Consider the following 27,355-nt stretch of genomic DNA (forward strand, 5'->3'; position numbering starts at 1 on the left):
ACTCTGCCCAGCTCCAACATGCAATGCAGATAATGGGGGTTCAAGGCCAGGTGGGCCACTAACCGCCCTGTGACCTTAGAGGAAGAGTCCATGACCTCCTGAGATACCAGCTTCCGGGCAGACTGTGGGCACAGACCCAGGGCCACGTTTCTCAACCCTTTTAAGACCTGTGTCGCCTTTTAGCAAATGTTATAAAAAATGTATATGTGATTTCCCCCCTCTCCCAAATAACCTTTCCCTGAATGATCCCCAATCCATGAATTCCTGTAAGCCAATGTGCTTTAGCCGACCTTTGCTTTTTCTTGTTTAAAATTCTGATACCTACAGCTGGGAGGGAGAGGGCGAAGTGTGCAGCAGGCACACTTGACTCAGCATGGCACCGGCTTCGTGGTGAACTTGTTGTTAACCAGTGGGTCCTTTGGTCCATACTGGTCACCTGTGGCAACTAGGGTGGGGCGGCTGTACTTGTTCCCTCTTGTTTAACCATGCCAGCCTGTGACATGTTAAAATCAAAGCAATAATCAGACCAAATTCTGCCAAACTCAGAATGTTTTTTCAATAAGCCGATCTTGTGCTTTTTCAATACAGCCTGTTCTTGTGAATTCGGTGAAACCCATCTCCGGCCTCGGGTACTTCAATGTCCTGTCAGCAGGACCTGCCAACCCTACAGGTGGCTCAGGGGACCATGTCCCCCCGGGGAAGTGGGTGACACAGGATGATGGCGCACTAGACCTGAAGAGCTACTGCGAAGGTTTCTGTCAGGTGTCTAGGCTTGCCAGTCCTTATTCTTCAGTAATGCCAAGGAAGGGGTCCAGCGGAATTTTCAGCAAAGCCCTTATCTGGAGTACCCCTCACTTTACCAATAAAAAGATCATTTCTAATATTCCCTAATGCTTTAAGAGGGACAGAGCTGGAACAGGCCAGGGATTCCAGAATTCTCACAACCACTGCCCATAGCCAAAGTCAGCCCATGCTCAGTGTTCCCACAAATCCAGACTGAGGGGAGAGAGAGGGAATGTTCGGTTACTCGAACTCAAGACAAACTCGTGCACTATGGGAGCCGTTCAGTGGGGCTGCACACACATGTGTGAAGCCCTGCTCTGCAAGGTGCTGGGCATGAAACGCAAGAAGACATGGCCCGTGGCTTTGCAGAGCTGCCTAACAGGCCCTGGCCACAGCCTGCCTTCATGTTCTCTTTGAAGCAGCCATGACCCATAGCTTGTTACAATTTTTTCAGAAAGCAATTTGACAATATCAAAAATTTAATTTTATGTTATAGATGTATTTGTGCAAAACGTTATGTACAGGAGTCTCCATTACAGCATTATTTGTAAGAACTAGAAACAATCCAAATGTCTATTAGTAGGGGACTGATTAAATAAATTACGGCACTGCCATAGAGTGTAATACTATGCAACTATTGAAAAGAATGAGACAGTTTGTGTGTGTGTGTGTCATGAAAAGAGGTTCAGGGTGTACTATTATTACATTTTTAAAAAGCAAGTTACAGAAGAATGGGCATAGTGATTCCATTTGAGGAAAAATGAAAAAGTCTGCATGTAGGTGAATATGATGTAACAAAATAACTAGAAAAAAATGCACACCAAAATGTTAATAGCAGTTATTTTTGTGGTGAAGGATTGGAGGTGATTGAAGGGTAATATAATATGGGGGACGTTCCTTCACACTGAAGTATTTTTCACAGTTTTCCGATGAGAACTACTCATTTTAAAATTTAAAATGGTAATTTTCCAAAAAGCACAAGTCTGATTGCGTTTTGTGTTTAATTTTTATTTTGAAGTAATTATAGCTCCACAGGAAGTTGCACACATAGTAAAGGCAGGTCCCATTTACTCTGTACCCAGTTTCCTCCAGTGGTTACATTTTTTTTTTTTTTAATCTATAACTACAATATCCAAACCAGCATATGGACACTGGGGCCATGTGTGCTGTTTGTTTCACGTGTGGATTCATGGAACCACCACTGCAGTCCAGACACAGAACCCTTTCATCCCCACCGAGATCCCCCCTAGTGCTGTCCCATCGTGGCCTTGTCCTGCCCCTTCTCCCACCCCCACCACTAACCCTTGGCGACCACTAATCTGTATCCACCTCTATTCTTTTGTCATTTTGAGAACATTATAGAAGTGGAATCATATAGTAAAGGGGATGGGATCTGGCTTTCTCCGCTCAGCCTGATGTCCATCCCAGTTGCTTTGTTGCCAATGGCTCATCCCTTTTTAATGCTGAGGAGTATTCCATGGTGTGGCTGTTTGTTTAATAGTTCATCTGTCGTGGGATATTTTGGTTGTTTCCAGTTTGGGGCTATTACAGATAAAGCGACCGTGAACATTTGTGTACGGGTTTTGTGTGGACATACATTTTCATTTCTCTGGGATAAATGACCAAGAGTGTGAGTGATGGCTGGGTGATAAAGTTTAGGTTTCGTTTTTTACGAACGTGCCAAACTATTTTGCCAGAGGGGCTGACCCATTCTACGTTCCCATCAAAAATGTAGGAGAGGTCCAGTTTCTCTGACTCCTCTCCAGCACTGGGCGTGCCACTGCTGTTTATTTTAGCTGTTTGGATTGGTTTGTAGTCATAGTGTGATCCTCCTGGGTAGTGACGTTGAGCATCTTGTCATGTGTCTATTAGCCACCCGTAAACCCTCTCCGGGGAGCCGTCTCTTCAGGTCGTTTGCCCATTCTCTGATCGGATGGTTTGTTTTTCACTGTTGAGTTTTCAGAATTCTTTATATAGTCCAGGTACTAGTCCTCTGTCAGATATGTGGCCTGAAAATAGTTTCTCCCAGTCCGTAACTTCTTTTTTCATCTTCTTACAGGGCCTTTCCCAGAACAAAAGCTTTGTAGATTTTAATGCAGTCCAATTGATCGCTCTTTCTTTTATGGTCATTTTGCTTAACAAAACACGAATAAGGCCGCTTGGTGTCTCTGTTTCTTCTGTAGAGAGTCATCTTACCCCAGCCCGACCACGAAGTGGGATGCAAACTCCACAGAAACCCCTTTCTTTGTTGTCTGAATAGTCACACAGGCCGTTCCTGCTTTGAGTGAAACCAAATGGAAACACAGAGAAGAAGGTTCTCAATTTTTATAAAGTCCTACCGTCCTGCTTATTCCCTCATAACTTCTGACTGCTTTCTCAGTGGGTAAGGTTTTGGTTCCCTTTGTACCTTTGTATTCTCGACGTTGGGGTTCCCTAGAAACCCTTTACCCCTTCGTCTTTCGGGAATCTAACCTCTCCCTCCCCCACCAGAGCACCAACGGCTCCGAGGCGCAGGGGGTGAGACCTCTCCTGTGAAGGCTCATTGCATGAGGACACAGTGGGAACTAAGAAAGGAGGCGCTCCTTGCCCACGGTTGGCATGAGCTCCCCATGCCCTGCGGAAATGTCTTCACAGAGACGCTATCTTGAGGAAGGGGAGAGATCCAGGCATTTCTTGGCAACATTAGAGCCTAGACAGCCAGTCTAACATTACAGGGTCCCTCTGCTGGGTGTTAGGAGCCAGGCAACCCACAGTCCCTGACCATGAACTGAGCATGAACTTCATGCCAGCGCTGGTGCTACAGTTACCAAAACGAAAGGCCCAACTCTGCCCTTTTGTGGGGCTGACGATTCAGCAGGAGGACACAGACATGCACGTGCCTCAGCCAGTGACTGCAACAACACGGTGCCACTTGTGGCCGAAACTAATGACTCACCACACCTGCTTCCTCTCCTCCATGCCCAGCCAGGCTTGGTTCTCCAACCTGGAGCTGAGTGTCGTCATGGAGCGAGGTGTCCTCATGTCACTGGGTGTGGTCGTGTTGGTAGAGTACGAAGGCTTTCAGTCCTCGCTCATAAACTCTTCCCCTGCATGATCTTCTATTTTATTTTCCCATCCCTGGGCTGAATGGAGAGATCCGTAATGCTACCCCAGAGAGGGCAGAGTCACAGGATGCAAGGGGCCTGGGACCCTGATTGACCAGTGTCCACTGCCCAAGAACGCCCAGTTGGGCTTTCCATGAGCAATGAGATTCTGGGGTGTTTGGGGAGCAGTTAGCTTACCTTGACTATCACTCGAGGCACAGAAATCACGAGTCACTACTCCCAGGTAAAGAAAGACTCCAGAGAGGAGGTGCCTGTTGTCCATCATCCCACATTGCATCTCAGATACTGTAACTACTACTTACTTTTACAGAGCAGGGTATTGCCATGGTATCTTTGATGCTTCTATTCATTTCTTAATTTTGCTCTTTTGAAATATTATTTACCCTTATTTGGCTAACAATACTAGCTACACAAAGGGCTATTAGTTGCATGCTGTCAAATTCTGAACACCTTATTGCTTTTAGCACCCACCCCACTTTCAGCAAATTCTTCTAGCCTTTTGATAACTTAATTCAAATCCTTTCCACATATTTATCCAAAAGGCAGCTTTTAAATTCTGGCATGGTCACCCACTCTTCCTCCTGGGCTTTGATACCACCAGGTGCTAGAGGGAAAACATTTGCAATATGCCTACAATCTGTTTCAATATACAATTCTATCCAATTGAATGTCAGGTATTTCTAAAGAATGCTGTTGGTTGATATAATGTCCCATGCCCGCGTTAAGGTTTTGATCTGAAATTGCATATTGGAATGCTTCATGTTGCAATTTACCCCAAATTTATAAATCTATCCCAGATTCTCTCTCTTATCTACCTTGCCTCCTTAGAAGATTAACCAGTATGATTGGAGTTTAACGTGCTATCTTTAGAAGGAAAAGGAGAAAAATATTCTGGTTTTGAAAGGGAATGTCCCCTCAGGCAAAAAAAAAAAAAAAATCCTCTGTTAGGAACTGCCAGTTGTCATGCTTACAGCTTAAAATGGATTAGGATTCCATCTCTGATCGTCACGTAAATTCTTATAATTTTCATCTTCATCTGTAGCCCAGCAATTAGAAAAAAAACAAAAAACTGTGTCTAGATATATTAGAATGTGTCCACCCTCTTAGAACACTAGCAGTTTCTTAAAACAATTTAAGATAAATTTTTACTTAAGTATTTGGCAGACCTAAAACATATCCCCAAAAGTACACTAAATTTCTTACGATTTGGGGGTGGAGGTAGGGAAAGGGGACCCTTTGTGATCATACTTATTTAGGCACAAAGTAATTCTCTTTGATTATATTGTCTTAATGAAGGTGTTTTTTTTTAAGAAACTAAGTATACTAGGTTTTTTTGAGATGATTATTTAACGATAGATTTTAAAATTTACTTTTAATGAAGTTTCTAAAACTTACCAAATGCAGTGTGGTATTATTCGTGATGTGCTCCATTGTAATGAGAAAAAGAAGATGCAGTTTACTTCTTGAACTTTACGGTGACTTTGAATTTCTGTTAGTTTAAAAATATTAAAACTTTCTAGAAAAAAATTACAGTTAATTCCAATAAAATTTCTTCCAAAGTTGCAGTACTGTAATTGGCATAAAATAAGTTTACAACTTATTTGTAAGAGAACACCCACATTGGACCCTATCATGACACCATGTTTCCCTGAAAATAAGACCGAGCCGGACAATCAGCTCTAATGCATCTTTTGGAGCAAAAATTAATATAAGACCCAGTATTATATTATATTATATTATATTATATTATATTATATTATATTATATTATATATAAGACCTGGTCTTGTATTATTATTAAAAATAAGACCGGGTCTTATATTAATTTTTGCTCCAAAAGATGCATTAGAGCTGATTGTCTGGCTTGGTCTTATTTTCAGGGAAATGTGGTATTTAACTTTCTTCATTTGAAAAACCATTTAGCAGCTACTTATTCCAACTGAATAATCAGTCTTTAAACATCAAACCAATGGTTACTTCTGGGTTTCAAAAATGGGAGAAAGTAATCTACTCCCTAATTTCCATAGGGAACTTCTGAAAATTAATAAAGCTATATACCAGGGGTGCCAAAAAATGTATACACATGATTTGTATTTATTTTGTTATCGGTATATATTGAGTATTACAATTTTAATACAGTTTTTTCCTTTCTTAAAATGTGTGTACATTTTTTTGGCACCTTCTATATATGTGAGGTGGCTGGATATCATTGAACATGGTCACTGTTTTTAACCATTCGTTTATTCTTTTAATCATTCAGTTAATAAGTATTTAGTGAGCCTGTATTATTCTGCGTGTTGGGTATTTAGCAATGGACAGACCAGACACATCTCATCTCTTCCCTCATGGAACTGACGTCCTAATGGGGGACGTGGACAATAAACAAGTGAATGGGTAAATATATAATAAAATTTTAGGGACAATAAGCATTAAAAATTAGGTAGTGTGAGGAGAGGCCAGGCTAGCAGTGGGGTGGTGCCACTTCTTTAGGTCCCGTGGTGGTGACAAGGGGTGACAATTGAGTAGTGAAGTGGATGAAGTGAGGAGCCAGCCATGTGAAGAACTGGGAGAAGCGTCCCAGATTTAGGGAAAAGCAGATGAAAGTCCTTGAGACAGGAATGAACTCAGGGTCTGTGAGGAGCAAAGAGACTTGGGGGAGTGTGGAAGTGGTGAGATGGAGCTGTACGTGGAGTAACATCACGATCGGGCTTCGGGGCCCAATCAGAAATGGGGGTTGTGCTCCAAGAGCAACAAGAAACCACTGGAGGGTTTTGAGCAGGGTCGCGGCCTGTTCTCATTTACATCTCTCTCAGGATATATGCAGAGGAGAGGCTTTAGGTGGGCAGAGGTAGACACAGGGAAATGAGTTAGGAAGCTAGGGCATGAATCTTGGTAAGAGGTGATGGTAACTTGGGCTAGGATGGTCGCAGAGCAGGTGGTTAGTAGTTAGATTCTGGATGCATTTCAGAGAAGACCCATCAGAACCCCCTTCGTCATATGTGTGAACTTGGGGGCGGAAGGTGGGCGTTGGGCCCATCAGTATTTGTAAGGGATTGAAGCCGTAGCGGCCTCAAAGAAATCGTCTAGGGAGAGAATATTCATAGAGAACATGAAAGATCCAAAGATGAACTTAAAAGTCAGGATGAAGAAAAGCCAGCATCAGAGATTGAGAAGAGGTGCCCAGTGACATAAGAGGAAAAGCAAGAGGCCTGGAGGTCCCAGAAGCCGAGGGACATCTAGCCTTGTAATATTGGGAAAAAATATGAAATGGCTGATTAACAAACATTCGTTCATAGTTTCTGATTAGCCTGGTGAGTAACTCGTCCAAACCTATCTGGGTTCCAGCCTTGAGAGTGAGTCTAAATTAGCCTAGCTCCAAATCTTGGCCCCACCTAAATAGTCCCCCTGTCGAGGTCAGTCGTGCCTGCTGTAAGTCCAGTTGGGGTCGCCAGACCCATGCCTACCCAAACAAGTCCATCAGCCTTTGCTGCCAGCTTTGCACCTTCTCGGTTCCCACCCCTCACACTCCCCTAAAGACCGCAGCTCAGGGCAGCATAAGAGGAAGTAAGGGCATGGATCAAAGGGGGAAGCCCATATTCTCAGCGCCAGCACCCAGACCTGTTCTTACAGGCGCCATGCCTTGCTTGGTCTGGCTCATGCTATTTCTTGAGCACTTGAATGGTACGTCCTGTTTCTGGATTAAGAGGTGGTACGATATACAGCAAGTCCTCAAAGAATGTTGTTTCATTCAGCATCGTTTCATTGTCACATTGATGAGGGGCCGTAGGAACTTAATTCTGCTTTTATCTATCAGCCTGTGGTAAGATCCACTTTGTTGTAAGTCGTTTCGCTTAAAGTCACCAAACTATCGACGATGTCAAGTGAGAACTTATTGTAGTAGTTACGAATTTGGCTCCACAGCCAGGTGGTCTCAGTCCAAATTCCAGCTCTTCCAGGAACACGCTTTGTGGCCTTGCATAAATTACTCCATTTATCTCCCTGTACCCTCATTTTAACAAGCCCACTTGTGGTGACGGTGAATATCAAATGAGTTAGGAATGTAACGTTCTTAGAACACAGGGAGCATCGTCAGCACAAGATGCCATGCCGTTGACTAGTGGAGATGTTTTACTTGCCCAAGGTCCTACGGCTAATAAGAGGTGGGGCCAGTTCTTGAGCCCAGGTTTGTGGGGCTGCACATCCCGGGCTCTTAACCTTTACTGCCCTGCCTCTGGGCAGTAAGCAGGACGCTGGAGACAGCGCCAGTGAGGGATGTTTCCCCCCAGAGAGTCTGTTGTTACACATCCTCACACGGCAGACACCTGTAGGACACATCCACCAGACACATCCATCAGTGAACCTCTATAGTAGAGGGCTGTACTGATTCTGGTGAGGAACGTGATCCAGGGTGAAGCTCAGATCCAAATTCTCACCCCTATCAGGGAGAACTTAGCTTTCACCTGCAAACCATACTTATCACACGTTACATAGTTCTCAATGCCACCTCTCCAACAACCCGTCTCATCCTGCAAAGGTGCTCATGTTCTTGCTCTGTGAGGCCTGATTCGCGAGAGCCTGAGAGACAAGAGGGCCTTCACAGCCACCTGCCTGCCAGCGTCGCCTCCCACCTGACAGATGGCCCAGGCGATGGCCGTCCCCCAGTGTAACCTCCGTGTCCAGTATGCTCTCCCTGGACACAAGATTCCTTCCTGTTCTGAGACCAAATCCATTTGCCTGTGGCTTCTACCCCTTGGGCTTGGCTCAGCCTTTCCTAGAGCAAGGTGCCTCTTTCTAAAAGCAGCTTTAAAATTGCCTAGGACGCTTATCATGCCCCGCCCACCAACCCCACACAGACCTCCCAGCCCCAGCCATTCTGAATTGCTTTGCACAGGTGTCTCGCTCTGCCAAGAATGCCTTCCTCTCGCTGTTTGCCTCCCTAAGAAAGTCCTACTCAGCTTGCTGCACCCCAAATACTGCTTTCTGTGGCACTCTGTTTTCTCCAGGGAGACCTGAGAGCCCTTTCTCCGTGCTACTGTCTTATATTCTTTACAGCAATCATCTTGTTCCACTGGCACTGTTTGCATGCTTTTCCCTTCTGCAGGCAGACACGCCGTGAAAGGCAGGGACTGTGGAGCTTAGTCTTCGTTTTCCTGGTGCCTAGAGTGCTGCCTGGTTCTCAGTGTATGTTTGTTGAATGAATGATGATACCCAGGCGTGAGTCAGACCAGGCCCCTCCCTCTAGGAAAGAACCACAGATTGTGACAAGTGTTATGAGGAAAATGGACAAGGTTATGTGATTTGTTGGGGGGGGCCTAGATGGGGTCATCAGGGGGGGCCTCCCTGGGGCTGATTTGAGAAGGGATGAGTAGAGAGACCAACCACATGGCTCTCTGAGGTAAGAAAGAGCTGGTCAAGGTCAAGGAACAGGAAGGAGCCCAGCATAGAGTGTAACGAGTGAAGGGGAGAGTGGTGCCTGGGTCCCTCACAGTAGAGGAATGTCTGCGAAGGACTTAGGCAATGAGAGACTTGACCTTTGTGTAAAGCCTGCTTTGTGAGGGGTGGGGAGCTCTTCTGTTCTTGTCTGATGTGTTCTGCAGGGAACCACCAACGGCGTCTGAAGGGCCACCAAGCACAGTTGGCCCCATTTCTTCCAGGCCCCCAACCTCCCCTTTCCTGGACATCAGTCAGGCCCTGGTGTCTCTTTGTCAGGCCCAACACCAGCCAGGTCTCAGAAAAGAATCTGGTGTCACACGTTTACACCTCAGTGTGACTTTCGCTGCCCTGTTAAAGGAATGGCAGTTTAAAATAACACAAAGGTATTATCTTGCAGTTCTGTAGTCAGAAGTCAGACACATGGTCTCCCTGGGCTAAAAGCATGGCCCCTCTCTCCATATTCAAAGCCAGTAATGTCACACCCCTCTGACCCTTCTTCCATCCTCATGTCTGAATTTCTGACCAGAGTTGGGGGAGGTGCTGTGATTTTAAGGACTCACGTGATTAGATTGGACTCACAGGGTAATCCAGGCTACTCGTCCCTCCTCAAGGTCCTTAATTTAATCTCAAAGTCCCTTGTAAAGTAACATTCACAGACATGGGATTAGGACACGGACATCTTTAGGAGCCATTATTCTGCCTGCCGTAGGACTCGTAGCTCTCAAAAGATCAATCAAATACAGTGCGAAAACCGAGTAGGGTATAGATTTGAAAACCAACCTTAAGAGGTATCTTTGAGACTATCAGGGAAATTTTAACATGACCTGGGAATTTTAACATGATTTAGATGACAGAAAGGATTTATTGCTAATTTTGTTAGGTGTAATGACGGCCTGTACCTTTATCTGATAATTGTTTGACAATATTACAGGAAGAACATGAAGATACATAAAATAAGATTGGCGAAATACTGATAATTCTTGATCTGAGTGAGAGGTTCTGTGGGGGTTCAGTATACCTTTCTTTGTACTTTTGTGAATGTTTGGAACTTTTATTTTAAAATGTAAGTGTGTGTGTGTGTGTGTGTGTGTGTGTGTGTGTGTGTAAATCAGGTGTCAGTAAGAAGCTAAGGAGACATTTGAGATGAAGGTAAAGCTCTATTCTGGCCCTCTCCCCTACAATCTGACCACAAGGACAGCCACCAAATTCCCCAAGAAAATCAGGCTTCTGTAGTAAGGTCTTTGAACCATCTGCCTTTCCACCTAGATCTTTTTTGTAATACATCAGAATTAAACAGAACTTTATAGATTATTGTCTGACCATCATCCTGTTCCCAACCACCCACTCCCCATGCAATCCAAGAATACATTAAATGCAGTAAAAGTTATGAAATAACTGTAATGTAGGTTTTCACCAGTCACATACTCAAACCCAAATGGAATTCCTAAATAGACTGAGCAGTGTGTGCACAAGTTTAGCGGGAATGCTTCTCATTCTCTTTGGATCAAAGGATCAAGAAATCCCAAATGGACCTTTGGGGCAGTGGAGGGAAGGTCTGCAGAGGCAGACTTTAGCCACGATAGCCTGCAGCGCCAGGCTCCCCTTGGGCCCAAGAGGCTCTCCTCTGGTCCACTGTTTCAGAATGTGCAAAGGCCCCCTTGGGGGGTCTTCCCAGGTGGGGTTTCCCAGGCACTTCCTGTATAGACCTCATACTGATTTAGGGAGGGTAGAGCGCTGGTTGCTCAAAGGTGATGGAAGCCAAAGCCCAAATAATTGATGTTTCAAAAAGACAGTAACTATCATCTGCGTTCCTTGGAGGTAAACTGTGGAGCAGGAGAACCTTCTCCCACACAGATGCATACGACCCAGCCCTGCTTTCCCAGGATGGTTTATCCCGTGGCATATTGACCACAGAGCCTGTGGATGGAGACGTGAAAGGAGGAGAGAGAGCCTTGGTGGAAAAAAGCCTTGGAGATGCCTGCGATGGGTCGGAAAGCAAGCGAGGGCAGGATAGTGACTCAGAGAATAAAGAGAAAACAGAAGAAAGAAAGGTGTCTGTGAGCATTTGTCTGTGTGCGGGGAGCTTCAGACGGAAGCTGATGGACAATGTATCAAGGACTAGTCCTTGAAGATGGTCTGAAAACACACTGGGATGATTTCAGACAGGAAAATGGCTCCACCAGCCCCTGGTTGACCGACCACCTGGGAGTCAGAACGTAAACACGTCAAAGAGGATTCACCATTCAGGGAGGCAAATGACAAGGGCTGCCCGAAATTCCTCGGAGGGAGAAACTCCCAGAATCAGGAAAGTCCCCCCTGAGAAGTCGGAAAGGCTCAGGTGTCTCCCGCAGACCCAAGGTAGACCAGGGCGGAAGATCCATATGGGCAGGCTTCTGAAATGGGAGCTCATTGATAACACTGACACCTGCCAGGTGTTCCTGAGGCTGGCGACGTCACATTGTGAGAAACAGGCTGTCACGAAGTAGAATGGAGCCAGCTAGTTGAATGCCAGGCCAAGGATACGGAATGTTATTCTGAGGCTGGGAGGAATGAACCACTTTTGGTGAAGGAGGAAGCATCATGGCAGGGTTCTCTTAGGAAGAGGGACGGGTGAGCACTGTGCTAGGAAAAAAATTAATAGAAGTATATAGGACACTGAACATAAATTAGCGTGGAGATAAGAGTATAAAGAATGTTATGACTGGATGTTGGGCTCCACACAGAAAGATATGTAATAAAATCCCTCATTTATTAAACACCACTATGGTCCAGGCATTAACTCCCCGAAAAATTGGATGCAGTAAGTGTTGTAGTCTCCAATTTGCGGATGATGAGAAAGAGGCTCAGGGATTTGAAGGAACTTGCATAAAGACATACAGCTGGTCTGCAGAATAGCTGGCATTTTAATCTAGGCCTGGCAGACTCCAAACACCAGGCCCTTTCCCCTTCCTTGTCCAGATAACAGGAGAGCGTATTAGTTTTCTCTTGCTGCTATAACAAATTAACAGATTTTTAACACACAGCACTAATGGATTATCTTCAAGTTCTGTAGGTCAGAAATCACGCAGCAGGCTCGCTGGACTAAAATCAAGCTGTCAGCAATTCTTTTGGGAGGGCTCTTGGGGTGACTTGGTCTCCTTGCCTTTTCTAGCTTCCAGAGGCCACTCACATTCCATGGCTTGTGTCCTCCTTCCTTCATCATCAGAACTAACAGTGTTGCATTTCTTTGACCTTTTGTTCCTGATCACATCTTTCTGACCAAAGCCAGGGGAGTGCCTCTGATTTGAAGGTGTGATTAGATTGAACCCACGTGGCTAATCCAGGATTATGTCTCCATCTCAACATTGATACCTCCATCCCATCTGCAGAATCACTGTTGACATGTGAGGCAACATGTTCAAATGCTGGAAATTAGAATATGGACACCGCCTGGGGGCATTATCCTGCCAAGCACAGAGTGATGCTTGCTTTGTACCGACCTCATGTTTGGGTAAACATGTTTTGCTGAATCAAAAGTAATTAAATAGAGGACAACACGGGAATTGAAAAAGGAACGAAGTTGGTAACACAGAAAAGCATGGTTGGAGGAAGACATGGCAGCACGGATGCGGCTGCTCAAGTTTGCTCTAAACACACTGAAAACATTCCTTAGCACAGTTAATCCTGCTTTAAATTCAGCTCTGTATCATTGTCAAGGCTGCCAGCTACATGGATTACCCAACATAAGAGCCTGACCGCAGAAATAAAGGTGATGGCTCAGTCTGTAGGTTACGTGTCCAATTTTGTACTAATTCCCCACATTCTGGGGTCAAAATTCCTGTTCTTTCCTTTAGTAGACTGCATAAAACCCGCGTGTCTTCCGGGCACCACCCCCCTTTTTTTTTTCACAGTGAGTAGCCAGCACCATAGCAGGCTGACATCCCTTTGTTCCAACAGTAAGCCGTTTTAGAAAGCACCAATTTTATGGAAATTACCTGAACCAACAGGATTATGTAAGCATAAATGGAAAGTGCAGGCTATAGTGAAATTATTAGAAAGCTGGCAGCAAATGGTTTCATTAAAGCTCATTATAATCCTCTTTTCATTTTATTTTTAAAGTCCTATCTAGCATTGATTCATCTCAAATGTAACAGACTGAAGATCCTACTGTAATGTGATAAAACTTAGAAATATAATTCTCTCTTTTTGGTTTCTCTTATTCTGTATAGAGACTTGGCATTTTGCTACAGACCTCTCAAAGCAAGAAAATGATACCTTAGAAACATTAAAATTCACATCCTTTGGGCAATAAGCCTTTGGGCTCCCTGAGGAACCTTCTGGTTTTCCAGTCATTTGAATAATTTAATATCAAATCAAGTCTCAACGATTGTTGGGATGAGAAGGTCGGAGAGTCTGCAGTTCGAAACTTACCACTTTCTCGATAAAGGAGAGTGATTTAATGAGCTGCATAGATGACCATGGGTGTGAACTGAAACGAATCTAACAGTTAGATCTGCTCCCAGGAACTTTTCCTCGGGAACAAGCACTTTAGGCAAAACAAAACAAACCCCGAGCACTTAAGAATGAAGACCACACTCAGACATGTGTGGTTACCACTGACTTGAATGGGAACAGCCTGTCTGTTTCTGGGATTCAGGCTATGAAATCGTTTGGGAAAAGTGTGAGATGGAAAAAAGGGAAATAAAAGGATCCACTGGGCTTCATCTTAAGAATTGTGTGTCATAAGAGGATGAGTTTAAATTCAGATTTTGCTAATGAAGACCATGTTGTCTCTCAAAGAGGGACTTAATACAGCTACCCTGTCATTACAATTTAATTCCTGAAAAAGGAAGTAGGAAGACCAGGCTCTGGTTTCAGCACAATTTGCTAATTGCTAATTGACGAGAGGAAAGACAGAAGTCACAGAAATGGCTGGAAAGACTCACCTCCATTCTGTGATTCTGTGGGGACACACACACACACACACACACACACACACACGGACACGTGTGAACCAAGACCAACAAAGAGGCATGGAAAGGATCTCATTGGCATCATGTTTCTGGCATTGCTATAACTACACACAAAACAAGCAACACATGAAATGGTAGCGACATCTGTTCTAGAACCTGTGGGGCTTTACTCACAAAACAGTTGTAAAATCTTTTGAGGGACAAAAATATTTCCATGTATCTATGCAGATGCTCTCTTCTAAAGGACACACACACACACACACAGATACAAGTGTTGAGCTGAAAACACAGGAAGAAGAAAAGGAAATATCATTCACGCCTTTAAAATACTTCAATTTTTCTCCTTTCAAACGAAGCTACATGTCTTGCCTTGGATATCCCTTTTATTTTAAAATCCCAAACAGGCAAATTGTAGAACAGGCAAATTGTCACAGAGCTAAAGTTTAAGATTCCAGCTGGTTAGCTGTGGTAACATACAAGTGGATGCTGAGTGAGTTTGTTTTGATTTGGTAGGAAAACATTTTCTGCCCTTGGAAATGAAATCATTTAGTTGTCTATTTGTTTATGGCCAAAGCTGTATGGAGAGTTCTGGGTACTCATGTTAGTGTATCTTTGAAATTCTCAAATGCACAGTGTGTGGGAAGTTACACAACTTGGGTTTAAGCATCACTCAGGATGTTCCTCATTAAGGAACCCAGATTTACCTCTTTCCCACGACTCCCCAAGATTAGTTTACGTTGATCACACAGCAGATTGTCCCTGCTGAAAAGGGAGCTACAGGCAGTATCATGTTAGCTATTTCCCCTCCAGTGACAGACAGTGGAGAACTTGCTCCTTAATCAGACTTCACATATGAAGGTTATTTGATTTTCCCCTTACAAAGCATCCTTAGTTAATATTATGTAGCATATTTATAATATGTTCTTCTTCTTCTTTTTTTTTTTTTAAGCAACTGGCTTCCAGTGAGTGACAATTTATTCAGTTCATGTAGTTTAATCATGGAGATTTTGTTGGTTTTACCATCTTCTGGACAGATTGGGAGGCACAGAGTAAAACACTTTTGTGGACTTACATTTTAGTATTTGTTTGCAAAGCCACCCCCTTACACGGTGTTCCTTGAAATGGTTGAGAACTGGGTCTTGCTGAATGGAAAGTGGCTATTTCAGGCACTGCCACCTAATCCTGTTGTGGGCATTTGGCTGTTGGAAGGGAAGCAAAGCCATCTCATTCCACGGGGTTTTGTAATCTGGAACGTGTCCTTTCTGGGAAAGTAGTGAATGATGAATTGGAGGTGAGGGTGGGAGGAGAGCCCCTAATTCCTTAGCTGGGGCTGTCACAAGTGGGGGAGGAAGTTGTGTTAGTACCTACCTACCTGTAAGAGAAGGCACCTGGCTGGCAGCCCCGCTCAGCGCTGCTTCCCTAAACACACCGGGCTTTTCGCTCTCCATAAATCACAGCCGCACTTGTTTATTTTTTATTTTTTTCAACGACAGTTGACATACAGTATTATATTGGTTTCAGGTGTACAACGTAGTGATTGGACATTTGTATAACTTATGAAGTGATCACCCCGATAAATCTAGTACCCACCTGACACCATACACTGTTATTACAATGTTATTGACTCTATTCCCTGTGATTCACAGCCAAACTCTTCATCTGCTTTCTCTATCCCTCTCACCTTTGCACACCCAGCACCTCACTATGATGCCCCACATCCCACAAACCCTGAAGCTTGTGTCTCCCTCCTGTCCGCAACCACAGGGTGGTGAGAGAAGAAAAACTCCAAAGAACAATTGAGAGGGGAAAGCTAGTCAGGGCAGTGAGTCTCAGTACCGTCAGAAGCTTAAGAAATGGAGAATCAAGTCTCTGGGTAATTTCTAAGTGACAAAATAATTCCGGTAACATTTTCGTGTTAGCCCAAACCCAAACCACAAGTGTCACAGAAGCGCTGAATGAAACCTCAGAAGTCAACCCAAGGTCTGCAAGAAGGCTGGAGACTGGAAACTGAGAGTGTGATCCTGCGAAATAATCAGTCCCTTTCTGGAAAACAGAGATAATTTTATGAGCTTACCTCAAGTAAGTGTTGTGGAAGAGAGCTAATGGAATGAGCCTCGAAGTGTGATTTCGCAATAATGATATTGAAAGGACGTACGCTGACACTGGGCAGCCTGAATGTGAGTAGTGTTTCAGTATGGAGAAATAAGGAGCTGTGATCAGGAATGTGGGCTGAGTTCAAATCTCTACTCTGCCACTTGCTGGCTGTCTGACCTGGAGGAGATGACTGAATTCCTGATGGGTAGGCGGACCTACCTGGCAGGCTGTGTGGTTAGCATCTGCGTATCATGCACATGAAGCGCCCGGTCTCACGACTGGCTGAGTGATGCACATCAAATGGTAGCTCGCACTGTTTACAGAGAAGATAAATCATCTTCAGTGCCTTCTATAAATTAGCAAGAAGTCTTCTCATATTTATAAGCGATTGTAGTCAGGGTTATCAATAAGATGTGGGTTGAACTATCTCATAAAATAGATAAGGGAATGTGATTTGGAACCCTGTAAGCATACCTGCGGAGGGACGCAGCCAGGCAAGAATTCTGAAAATCCGTTCGTGGCATCGAGTGAAAGAGCACACCGCCATTCCAGCCTGAAGGACATTCTTTGAGTGATGACAGGCATTTTGACAGCACACCGGGACCTGCCTGACATGTTGATAAAATCATCCAGGAGGTTTTGCAAGATCTAAAACATTGAACCTGCTACCTGAGACCTAGCCTTTATCTAATATGTGCTTCTCTTTTCGGATGGAAGAAAGCAGGTGTCACCAGGTCCTGGACTCAGTGAGGCAAGACATTTAGTTCCTGGTATTCAGACGACCCTGGGAACCAAGTATTCCAAAAAGCAACCAGTGAAAACGGGCTACAATTAGCCTATCAATGAGCTTTTAAAGTTTTTTTGTTTTTGTTTTTTAATTTGGTTCCAGTTGTCGTTTTGGCCTTTCAGGGAATAAAACAGGGCTGCGAAGCTCTGGAGCTCTCAAGAGTCTCGTTCTGCAATCCCACACTGCAAATGTAAATTTCCAGGCTCTGAATAGCCTTCTGTAAGAGTCCATTTGGGAAGAGATTGATAAAAATCAGCACTCCTGACAGTAATTCACATGTTAGTGGATCAGAACAATTTTTGAATATGCAAAGAACACTAAGTCCATTAGCCCACTCACGAAGTTGTGCTATCTAGAAAGGTCAGGTGTGGGGTGGCTGTCAGAGCTCAGCAGTGAGTGGGCCTGGCTCTTAGCTCCACACGCGTGTGTATGAGGTGGGACTCCAGAGCTCAGGTTCATGTAACAAGGCCACAAGGAATGTCCACTCCAGTCACCTGGGAAGGCTGCCCAGCCACCTCAGCATTTCAGGGCTTTGAAGGACCTCAGAGGTCACTGAACTGAATCTAAAGGAGAGTCCAATCTCTGCAAATTTCTTTTTTGGAGGGAGGAGAATTGTTCTCATCTGGGTCTTTGGAGGATAAATTTAATTTGTGAAAGAAACAAACTTCACTCAAAGGCAAGTCTAGTGATAAGGTAAATGATTAGGGTGCATAAATTAAAAATAAGGCGGGGCCATAAAAGGACAGCACTGGATTGCTCAAATGATCCACAGAGTGATTCAGGGAGGTAATTCCCACGGCGCCTAGACAAACGGACACTCCTTACACTGCTGGTGTGGGCACGACCTCTCTGAGGGCACAGAGAAAAAACTCACATTCAAGTCTTTAAAAATGTGCATGTTCTTTGGCCCAGAAATTCAATTTCTAGGAGTTTATCCTCAGGAAATTATTGAGATGGTACACAGAGATTTAACTCTTAGGAAAGTTGGTGCCGTGTGAATAATAGCTTAAAAACTGGGAGTGGCCTGAAGGTCCAACAGTAGCGACTGGCTAAATATAGAAGGGTACGTGAAGTCAATAGTAGAGGGTATAGTCGTGCTAAATGGTGCTAATGAAATGTTTGTGTTGCTCTGGAAACTGCTTGTGTTCAATGAAAGGGCGGAGTATACAACAGTGTTAAGGTATAATCCGGGTTATAGCATGTCCAGATGGAGAGGGGATAGAGAAGGATTTGGAAAGGCAGATACCAAGTTGGAAATGGAGAGTGGGGTTGTGAATATTTACGCTTTTATTGGTTGCCTACAGATTATGATTATTCTGTAATGAAAAACTATTTGTATAATAAAAAGGTAATAAAAGGAAACAACAGACAGAGGAGAGAGAGGTCCTAATATCCTTAAAGAGGAATTATGATAAACTTATATTCATTTGTTAGAGTTGCCGTAACAAAGTACCAGAAAGTGAGTGACTTGATCAAGAGACATTTATTGTCTCAGTTCTGGAACCAGAAGTCCAAGATCAAGGTGTCGGCAGGGTTGGTTCCATCTGAGAGCTCCGTCCGAGGGAGAAATCTCTCCCATGCCGCTCTCCAGCTTCCGGTGGTTCGCTGGCGGTCTTCAGCGTTCTTTGGCTCCTGTTGCATCACACCCATCTCTGCCTTCATCTTCACACAGTGTTCTCCCTGTGTCTGTGTCAAAACTTCCCATTTTTATAGGGACATTGGTCATATTGGATCCGGGCCCACCCTCCCCTAGTATGACTTCATCTTAATTCATTACATCTGCAATGACCCTGTTTCCACATAAGGCCACGTGCTGAGGCCCTGAGTTAGGACTTCAACATGTAGATTTTGGGGAGGACTCAATTCAGCCAATAAGAGCACCCCAGGGAGAAAACCACACTGCTCCTACCCGTGTGGTTTATTGAGGCAAGTGCTTACCTGCCGCTGCCACCCGTGCCAGCTGCTGTCTAGTATGAGCGTGGACCAAGAGCAGGAGTAGTGGGGTGGGGCACCGACATCCCTGAGGACTCCAGGTCCAAAGAGATAATGCTGAAAACAGAGTGCGAGGATGCCCCCTCCCTGCCCAGCGTGCCCAGGCCAGGGCTGCAGACCTGGGTGGGCATTTAGATTGGCATATCTGAGCTAGGGAGACCAGTGTAAAAGATCTGAAAGGCAGAGTACTCTAAAGAAAGAGAAAAGAACATGTTGCGACTTTTGGTTGAATATAGGATTTGTGATTTCAAAATGCCAAGGGCACCAAAAAAATGTATGCAAGTGGACACTTGGTCAATGTTGCTCAAGCAGTAGTTCGCCGTAATCAGAAGCGTCTGGATGCTGATGGGGACCACTTTGAGCATCTCTTGTCATTGCAGAAGTCAAACGGGACTTGTAGTCATCTTTTGTTATCAGTATTGAGTATTACAATTTTAATAGTTTTTTCCTTTCTTAAAATATGTATGTATTTTTTTTTGCACCTTCTGTAGAAAGACCAAGAGAGAAGGGAGAAAAAAAATTACAATTATATTACAATTACACAAAAATCTACACACAGATATTTATCCCAGCTTTATTCATCATCACCAAAACTTGGAAGCAGGTATCCCTGAATAGGCGAATGAATTAAAAAACGGCGGTACATCCATACAATGGAATATTATGCAGCAATTAAAAAGAGATGAAGTATCAAGACATGAAAAGACGTGGAAAAACCTTAAATGCACATGACTAAGTGGAAGAAGCCAATTTGAAAGGGCTCCATACTGCATGATTCCAACTAGTTGACATTCTGGAAAAAGCAACTGTAGAGGTTGTTAAAAAATTAGTGGCTGCCAGGGATTTGGGGAATAAGGAGGAGGGACGAACAGTGGAGCCCAGTGAAGCTGTTGTGTGTGACACAGTCGTGGTGAACACATAACATTACGCATTTGTCAAAACCCACAGAATGTACAGCACGAAGAGTGGACGCCAATGTAAATTATGGACTTCGGTTAATGATGATGAATCAATATTGGCTCAGCATTTGTACCCTGCCAATGCAGAATGGTAGTAACAGGGGGACCTTGTGTTGGGTGGGGGCGAGGGTAGACGGGAACTCGGTGCTACCTGCTCCATTTTTCTGAAAACCTAAAACTGCTCTCAAAAAATAAGTCTATTAACTTCAAAACTAAAAAAAAAAGTCCCTTACGAAAAAAGACATGTAAAAGGGATCGTGCACTTAGCTACCCAAAAGAGACCCTTGGCAGATAAAAGCCTGGGCAATTGCAAGAGTTAACGCGTTTTCAAAGGCAGTTGAAAAGACACAGATGACCAAAGTGTGACCCAGCGGGATCTCCAGGACTCAAACAACCCTGGCTGCTCACACCTCTCTCAGACTCAACAAAGCCCTTCTGATGGAGCTTAAAAGTAGTGGGGTGCGGGGGAGGGGAAGAAGAACCAAATTCTTAGTCAAAGAAATAACAGTTTGGAACATGCACAAGAGTGTCAACAAGTTATGTAGATCTTATCAGCATCGCATTTTTGGTGCCTCCCAGCTATCCAGCGAGGCTCCACCAGCCTGTCAACAGCCTTCAGCATCCCACGCACGTCACAGGCATAGCAACACATTGGGAGGCTCTGCCATGGCCAAGCCCGCCTCCCTAGGGCCCCCAAGGAGGGGGGATTTCCTCTCTCCTCTGAGGATACCATCCCCTCAGTATGTACATTGTCTTCAGTCCATTTCTCTGCTCACGTTCTGTGACTTGGTGGGGGCCCACTGTCTCTAAAACTGAACAACACCTTTATGCTAATTTTTGCAAAGAGTACCCAACTTGGGAAGGTCTGATAGTCTCACCTGGGAAGGAAGAGAATGTGTAGTTTCCCGTAATGTGAGGAGAAATCAAGCAAAGTCATTGTCAAAGTATGTTTACACGAGGCGTTTCTACATTTGCAGGTAAAACATTGTGATTTTTGACAAAATTATGGAGAAGGGATAAGGCAGGAGACTTGTGGAGATTCCTGTCTCCCCCAGCACAGATCAGCTCTCACCAAGTACACATTGGTCCCTGAAAATCCAGCCTTCCAAATGTAATTTTGCTAAGTGATGCAAAAGGGCGTTTATTGTAGACTAATGAGTTTGATAGTCTTTACTATTACTATACATCTCAGCTTTTTTTTTTTACAGTTACGTGTTTATTACATGAAAGTCCGTGACTGGATCTCCTTGTTAGTTGATGTTTGTTTTCACTTTTAGGCAGCTTTAAGTGCCTTGAAACAATTTTCTGAGCAAGGACTGGATCCAATGGAAGGGACAATGAATATTGAAAAAGGTTCTCTTGAAAAGTGAGTAAATCTTCTGTCGCATTCTTTCATTTATAATTTTGTCACTGTGTGAAAAATAAGATACAGGTAATAACAAGGTAAAAAAAAAGTCAAGACAATAGTATCTATATCTTACAAAATTATTCATAATACAATTAAATATAAGCAAGTGAGAAACAGTATATGTGGTCATATGCATTTCCTACAATATGCCTGTGAGAGTTTTAATCTACGAACTGATGATTATTTCTGCATTTTAATCCCTTTGTTGGAAATAGTTTTGTGAGTTGTGTTGACTGTAGAGACTTGCAAAACAAACAAAAAGTTGTTGTTCACGTCACACGGTTGAACGTTTTCTGGCTAAACCATTTTCTGAGGTAAAAATTTTCCTTCACAATTCCCGCTAAGTTGGGGCCCAACAAAGAGAAAAGAGAAAGAAGTTGAGAGAGGCCTCCCCTCCCCTTGGCTGCATTTCATTTTTCACATTGTTATACGAAACACAAGCACACGTTGCCACAAAAGTGTGGCCCCCAAGGGCTGCAAGGGCAAAAACGCAGCTATAATAAGTGTTTCTGAGATTTAGCTCAGAGCTTTTTTAATGATATTGAACATAAGGTCTTATCTGAGACTGAATTTTAGGTCTCTCCAGAGACCCAATTTGTATTACAGAAATTGAAAGCAATTGTATTTACCTAGTGGAATCCAAACTCTTTCAGAGCAGTAATAATAGTAGGTGAGGTTTCAGAACACACACAAGAGATAACATTTTTAAAATGAAAAAAAAAATAGATAACCCAAGGCGTGAAATCCAGATACGCCAATCCTACAGTTAAAGAAGCACCCCCCCCCAAAAGCAGCATTTGGTCATTAATATTTAAAAGGTGAGAGCGTGAGAAGAAAACATTTGGTAAACAGACATGGCATTTTTAAGTTGTCTATAGATTGGCAACCATTTATAAGCTAATTTAATCAAAAACATTTCCACATGATCTCATCAGTAGACCATCTGAACATAAATATTGTTGTTTCACTTTAAAACGTCACTTTGGTGGTGACCTTTGAATCCTGTGTGCCATCTGCTAATAAACATGTCTGAAGACGTGCAAGCCTGGACCTTCAGCTCTTGTTAATGTATTAATCTTCCAGACAAGGCCAGCATCTGGGAGAGAAAGCGGATAATAACCAGAGACACCCGGGCTCCATCCCTCAGGAGTGCAAGAAATCAAAGTCCGTCATCTAGCAGCTCCCAGAACCACGGCTGCCACCGCTTCCTTATAAACCTGTCAGCACGCATGAGGGTGTCTGTGTCCACGGAAATGAATGACTAATACCATTATTTGAGTCTTATGTGAAGACAACACTATTCTAACACAAGAGATAATATACATAGTACTGTTTACTCAACTGGGGAAAAAAATCAAACTTTGCACATTTCCCTTGGAACTTGAGATCAGATCATAACTCATTGGCCCAGAGGCAGCAGAAATCTGATCCTGCTACTGGAGCTTAAAATAACAATTAATGAAAAGTGTTAGAAACAGAGGTAACGATTTTTACATTGATTAATAGAGAAATCGGGTCTGGTTCTGTTCCGATTGTTTTGTCGTGGCGCTTGTGTTCAGTTATATTCTCTTCCTCTCTCGTTTGAAATAATGCTTGACGAGTTGAAAATTAATCAATGACGTGCTGTGGAATGTGGTTGTCTTCATATAGAGTGACAGTTTCTCTTTTTATGCAGGTATTTGTAACCTTCATCCTATATCAATATGAATAACCAAGGCGCACTACTCAAAGATGTATGCAAACGAACATGGTTTAAATCAGGTCAGACATTTAATTAAAACTATGAAATAATGTTAGGAACAACTAGTTTCAATATACTCCAGGAATTTAAAAAGAAAAAAAAAACATCCCTTGTGGGCCTTGAGCTCCATAATACTCTTAACCGCCAAGGAGGCGTCTTGCCTCCACAAACCATTTCTCTGGGTTCCACGTTCCGCTGTGGAAATCGCACCCACCGCCATTTGTGTCTTGTGGCTCCTCACTGTTTGCATCGAGAGTGTTTTTAATAACTGCCTCTGGACTTGGGACAGTGAGTAGGATCGAAATAATGTCCCTGGCGGGGAAAGGAGAACCCGGCCAGCTTGTAGCCAGCCATGCTGGGGACCAGCATGTTGGAATCCAGTGTGTAGCAAATGCAGTAAAAATTTGGTCAGTTGCTGTGTGAAGTGTTGTTATTGTCCTGTCATTCCCTCGCTCTCATCTCTTAAGAGTCACCTCACTGAAACCCATCCCAGAGGCCACCACCCGGCCTCGTCATCCTCGCACCAGTGACATTAGAGGATGTCCCTGCCACCTGCCGTATCTGCGAAACTGCAGAGCTGCCTCTCCGGTGACTGGGAGCCGGGTTCCTGACCAGCCCACGTCATCGCATTGTTCGGGCTTTCTCCTTATTGATTTGCAAATGTTGTGCAATGAGAAAACGCTAGATGGTCTAACTGCCGGACCCAACATGACAATAGGACTAGAATTAAGATTTCACAAGCAAAACCGCCACAAATCATGATCTGGCTGACTCACACGCGACAGAAGAATACACAAACAGCAACATAAGGAAATAACTCCAGGGTTGTTTTTAACGACTGCCACGTGGGGAAGTCCACGGTACGGGGAGGGCTGGTGCCCTTGGAGGAAATAGTTTTGGTTACATAAAGCCGGGTCCTTGTGGAAATAACAGCGTGTTGGTAAAGTTGGGGTTCACAAAGGTCAGCCAGCTTGAGCAGGAGGTCCTTCTGCCTGACACAGGGGCGCAGAGGGCCCTAATTCATTCCCTGGGGAGGGGACAGGCCCGGCCTCAGGTGGGTGTGAATCGGACCTGGGAGGCAGGCTCATTAAAGTCACCAAAGGCTATTAATAAACATCGACCACCTCCCACAGTCTAAACAACACCAAGGCCGACAGGGCTGTGGGAGAAGGATGAGCACAGGGAACAAACAAAGCTGACCAGTTCTCACAACCCAAGTGTCCAAGGCACTGAACTCTTCAGCTATGTGACGCGATGTCACCCTCAGAGCTGATGGATCCCTGAACTCACCAGAATGGTGGTAGCCGCCGGGGCAAAGGATCTCAAGTTTGGGGGTAGGACATTTATTCCAAATTCCATCCCATCTACCGGCTTGAAGAGCCCAGGAAGGCCGTCAGCTGGTTCCCGGGACACCAGCCCTTCCTGGGAAGCTGGGTTTTCCTTGGGTTGAATTAGCAATGCAAATGAGGTGATGGGTGGTCTGCAGTCCCTTACTGGGACCTGCTGCAACGCTATATATCATTAGAGAGGAAACCATTAAATAGATTTATTGAAAGAATGTTTCTCCAGCACAAGGAGATCTTTTTGATGAAAAATGGAACTCATTATTCTTTAAAGGACACAGATTGACTTATCTCCTTTATCAATTACAGTGTCTGCTTTCAGCTTTTCTCAATCAGCACTGGGCTTTGTAGTCAATCCCCAGTGCTGAGGCCAATGTGTTTTATGAAAAAGGTTTGTTTTTACATTTTAATTGGAAATAGAATATTGCACTTTGGAACTCTGACCATCCCTTTCCAGGACAACTTGCCAAAGATCGATGGTGAGACAGCATTGATCAAGCTGTGTGACAAGGACATCCCTCCCCTTTCCTGGGGTGAACTCTCTGAGTTGTCCAAGTTCTCCCAAGCAAACATTCTCAGCAGTGGGTTTGGGGGTGGGGGGTTGGGTTTTTTGTTTGTTTGTTTTGTTTTTTGACAGCTTCAACCAATTTTCTGTACCTTAAACTAAAAATAGATTAATGAAAAGCTTGCATTATTATACAGAGGTTTTCAGGACTCCTAGTGACCTTGGAAATGTGGTCCAGACCACTTGTTTGATGTTTAAATTCTACTGCAGACGAGTCATCGCTGCACCTGCCCAGAGTGTATTCTGTACCTTTGAATTTCCAAAGCCACTTGTTATCGTATGGCCAAGAATGGTCGAAAACCTAACTGTTTTGCAGACAGAGCTAAGAAGTCACCGATGGCAAAATCATACGTGAATTTGTCTTTGAGTTTCCCCTGGCCTTCCCCCCCCTTCAGCCCCCACGACATAGGTACCTGATACCTGTGTAAATGGTACATTGAATGAACGGACGAGTGATCTATCAAAGCGCTATATCAGCCTGTTAAAGAACTAACACTTAAATCTCATCGCTTGCCTGATACAGAGATAGGCACACATTACTGTGGATTAGATTGTACCTTTAACCCCAGGGCGACTGTGGCATTTCTTAATCAGAAACATGGTGAACCCAAAAAAACCCTCCCTTCTGAGGACCCTGGACCCAGGGAAGCTCACTATCCCGGCCCCCATCTTCCCATTTCTTCATTTATATCTCTTCCCTAGGCTAGCAGATTTCATTCCAATCCCCACCTCCAGACACGTTCCTGTCGTTCCACAATCACAGATGTATGTCTTCATGAGGACTGTTGATATCTGGTTCAAAGCAAGGACTCCCTTAGCCTTGGTCAGACCCAGCTATCTATTTCTGACACTCCCACCCAAGTGCCATCTCACCTTGCCAAGTCTCATTTACAACTTACCTTGCTGGGGAAACCTTCCTCTTACGTTCTAACCTCTTAACCAAAAGCTCCCTTGACTGAATTCCCCAGCACACTCGGATGTATGCTGGGAATGCAGAAAATAAATAAACAAATGAAACTACTGCTCCCGAAAGAACCCACATTCTAGCTAGTGGGAAAGGCAGACAAGGAAATGGGTGCAGAGAGTGGAGCCTTTTGTGCTCAGAACCACTGGGTTGTATCTCCTTGTTCATCCACTGTCCCTTTCAGTCAGTTACGAGTCATGCCCTCGCTCCTCTTACTATGCTTTGGTCACTGTGCTATATTCTGATGATCCTATCAAAAAGCCACCATCTGCTTTCATTCTAGTAGTATATCTTATCTCACCTCCACAAACCCCAAATGTCTACTGACCGACCCCTACCACCAGCCCCAGTATACATACACTAGGTAAAGCTTTCAGCACAGCACACCTACACTCACAAGGCTGATCGACTGAATTTCTTCCTCATTGTATCTCCTGGCCTGGGAGACACTTCGGTTATGGTAAGTACTCAATAAATATTTGTTGAGTAGATGAGTGACTCTAAAAACCCTGCCATGATGGATTTGCCATTCTAACCGGATCAACGGTGACCTGGACACGTGGACAGAGAAGTGTAGCCTGCTGGATGGAACCACCTGTCTGGGAATAAACTTCTGATTCTACTCCTGTTGATGTGTAGCCCTGTTGAAACCTTTTAACATCTTCAACTTTCATCTTTGCATCCAAAAAAAAAAAAAATAGGGATAAGAATATACAGGACTACGTGGTCTATTTTTTAAAGTATACAAGTTGTTAAATTAAATAAGATATTTTAATTGAAGTTAATAGGTATTAAGCAAAGAGTCTAGGATTCAAGAGTCTAGAGACCTGGCTCAGACACAGATGTGAACTTGTCAAGGGATTTGCCTTCCTGGGCCTCAGTTTCCACATCTATAAAATGATGGCTTCGAAGAGCATTGCAGCTCTAAATTTATAGTATTACCCTTACCATGTTTCCCTGAAAATAAGACCTAGCTGGACAATCAGCTCTAATGTATCTTTTGGAGCAAAAATCAATACAAGACCCGGTGTTATTTTAATATAATGTGACCCGATATTGTATTGTATTGTATTGTATTATATTATATTATATTATTTATTATATTATATGACCTGGTGTTGTAGTAAAATAAGACCAAGTCTTATATTAATTTTTGCTCCAAAAGATGCATTAGAGCTGATGATCCGGCTAGGTCTTATTTTTGGGGAAACACAGTAGTACCTCTATTACT

The 27,355-nt window shown here is 43.8% G+C and overlaps 1 protein-coding gene across 1 annotated transcript in view; it reads left to right on the top strand.

Moving 5' to 3' along the window:
* The window catches only part of STAU2 (staufen double-stranded RNA binding protein 2), a 227,899-nt gene extending 204,223 nt beyond the window's left edge, over positions 1-23,676 (top strand). Inside the window, 2 exon segments of the mRNA XM_033125843.1 lie at positions 21,381-21,469; positions 22,595-23,676. Of these exon segments, the coding sequence (XP_032981734.1) occupies positions 21,381-21,469; positions 22,595-22,688 (183 nt within the window). The 3' untranslated portion in view covers positions 22,689-23,676.
* The last annotated feature ends 3,679 nt before the right edge of the window (positions 23,677-27,355 follow it).

The sequence above is a fragment of the Rhinolophus ferrumequinum genome, chromosome 14 (genome assembly GCF_004115265.2).
Source record: "Rhinolophus ferrumequinum isolate MPI-CBG mRhiFer1 chromosome 14, mRhiFer1_v1.p, whole genome shotgun sequence".
NCBI classification, from domain to species: Eukaryota; Metazoa; Chordata; class Mammalia; order Chiroptera; family Rhinolophidae; genus Rhinolophus; species Rhinolophus ferrumequinum.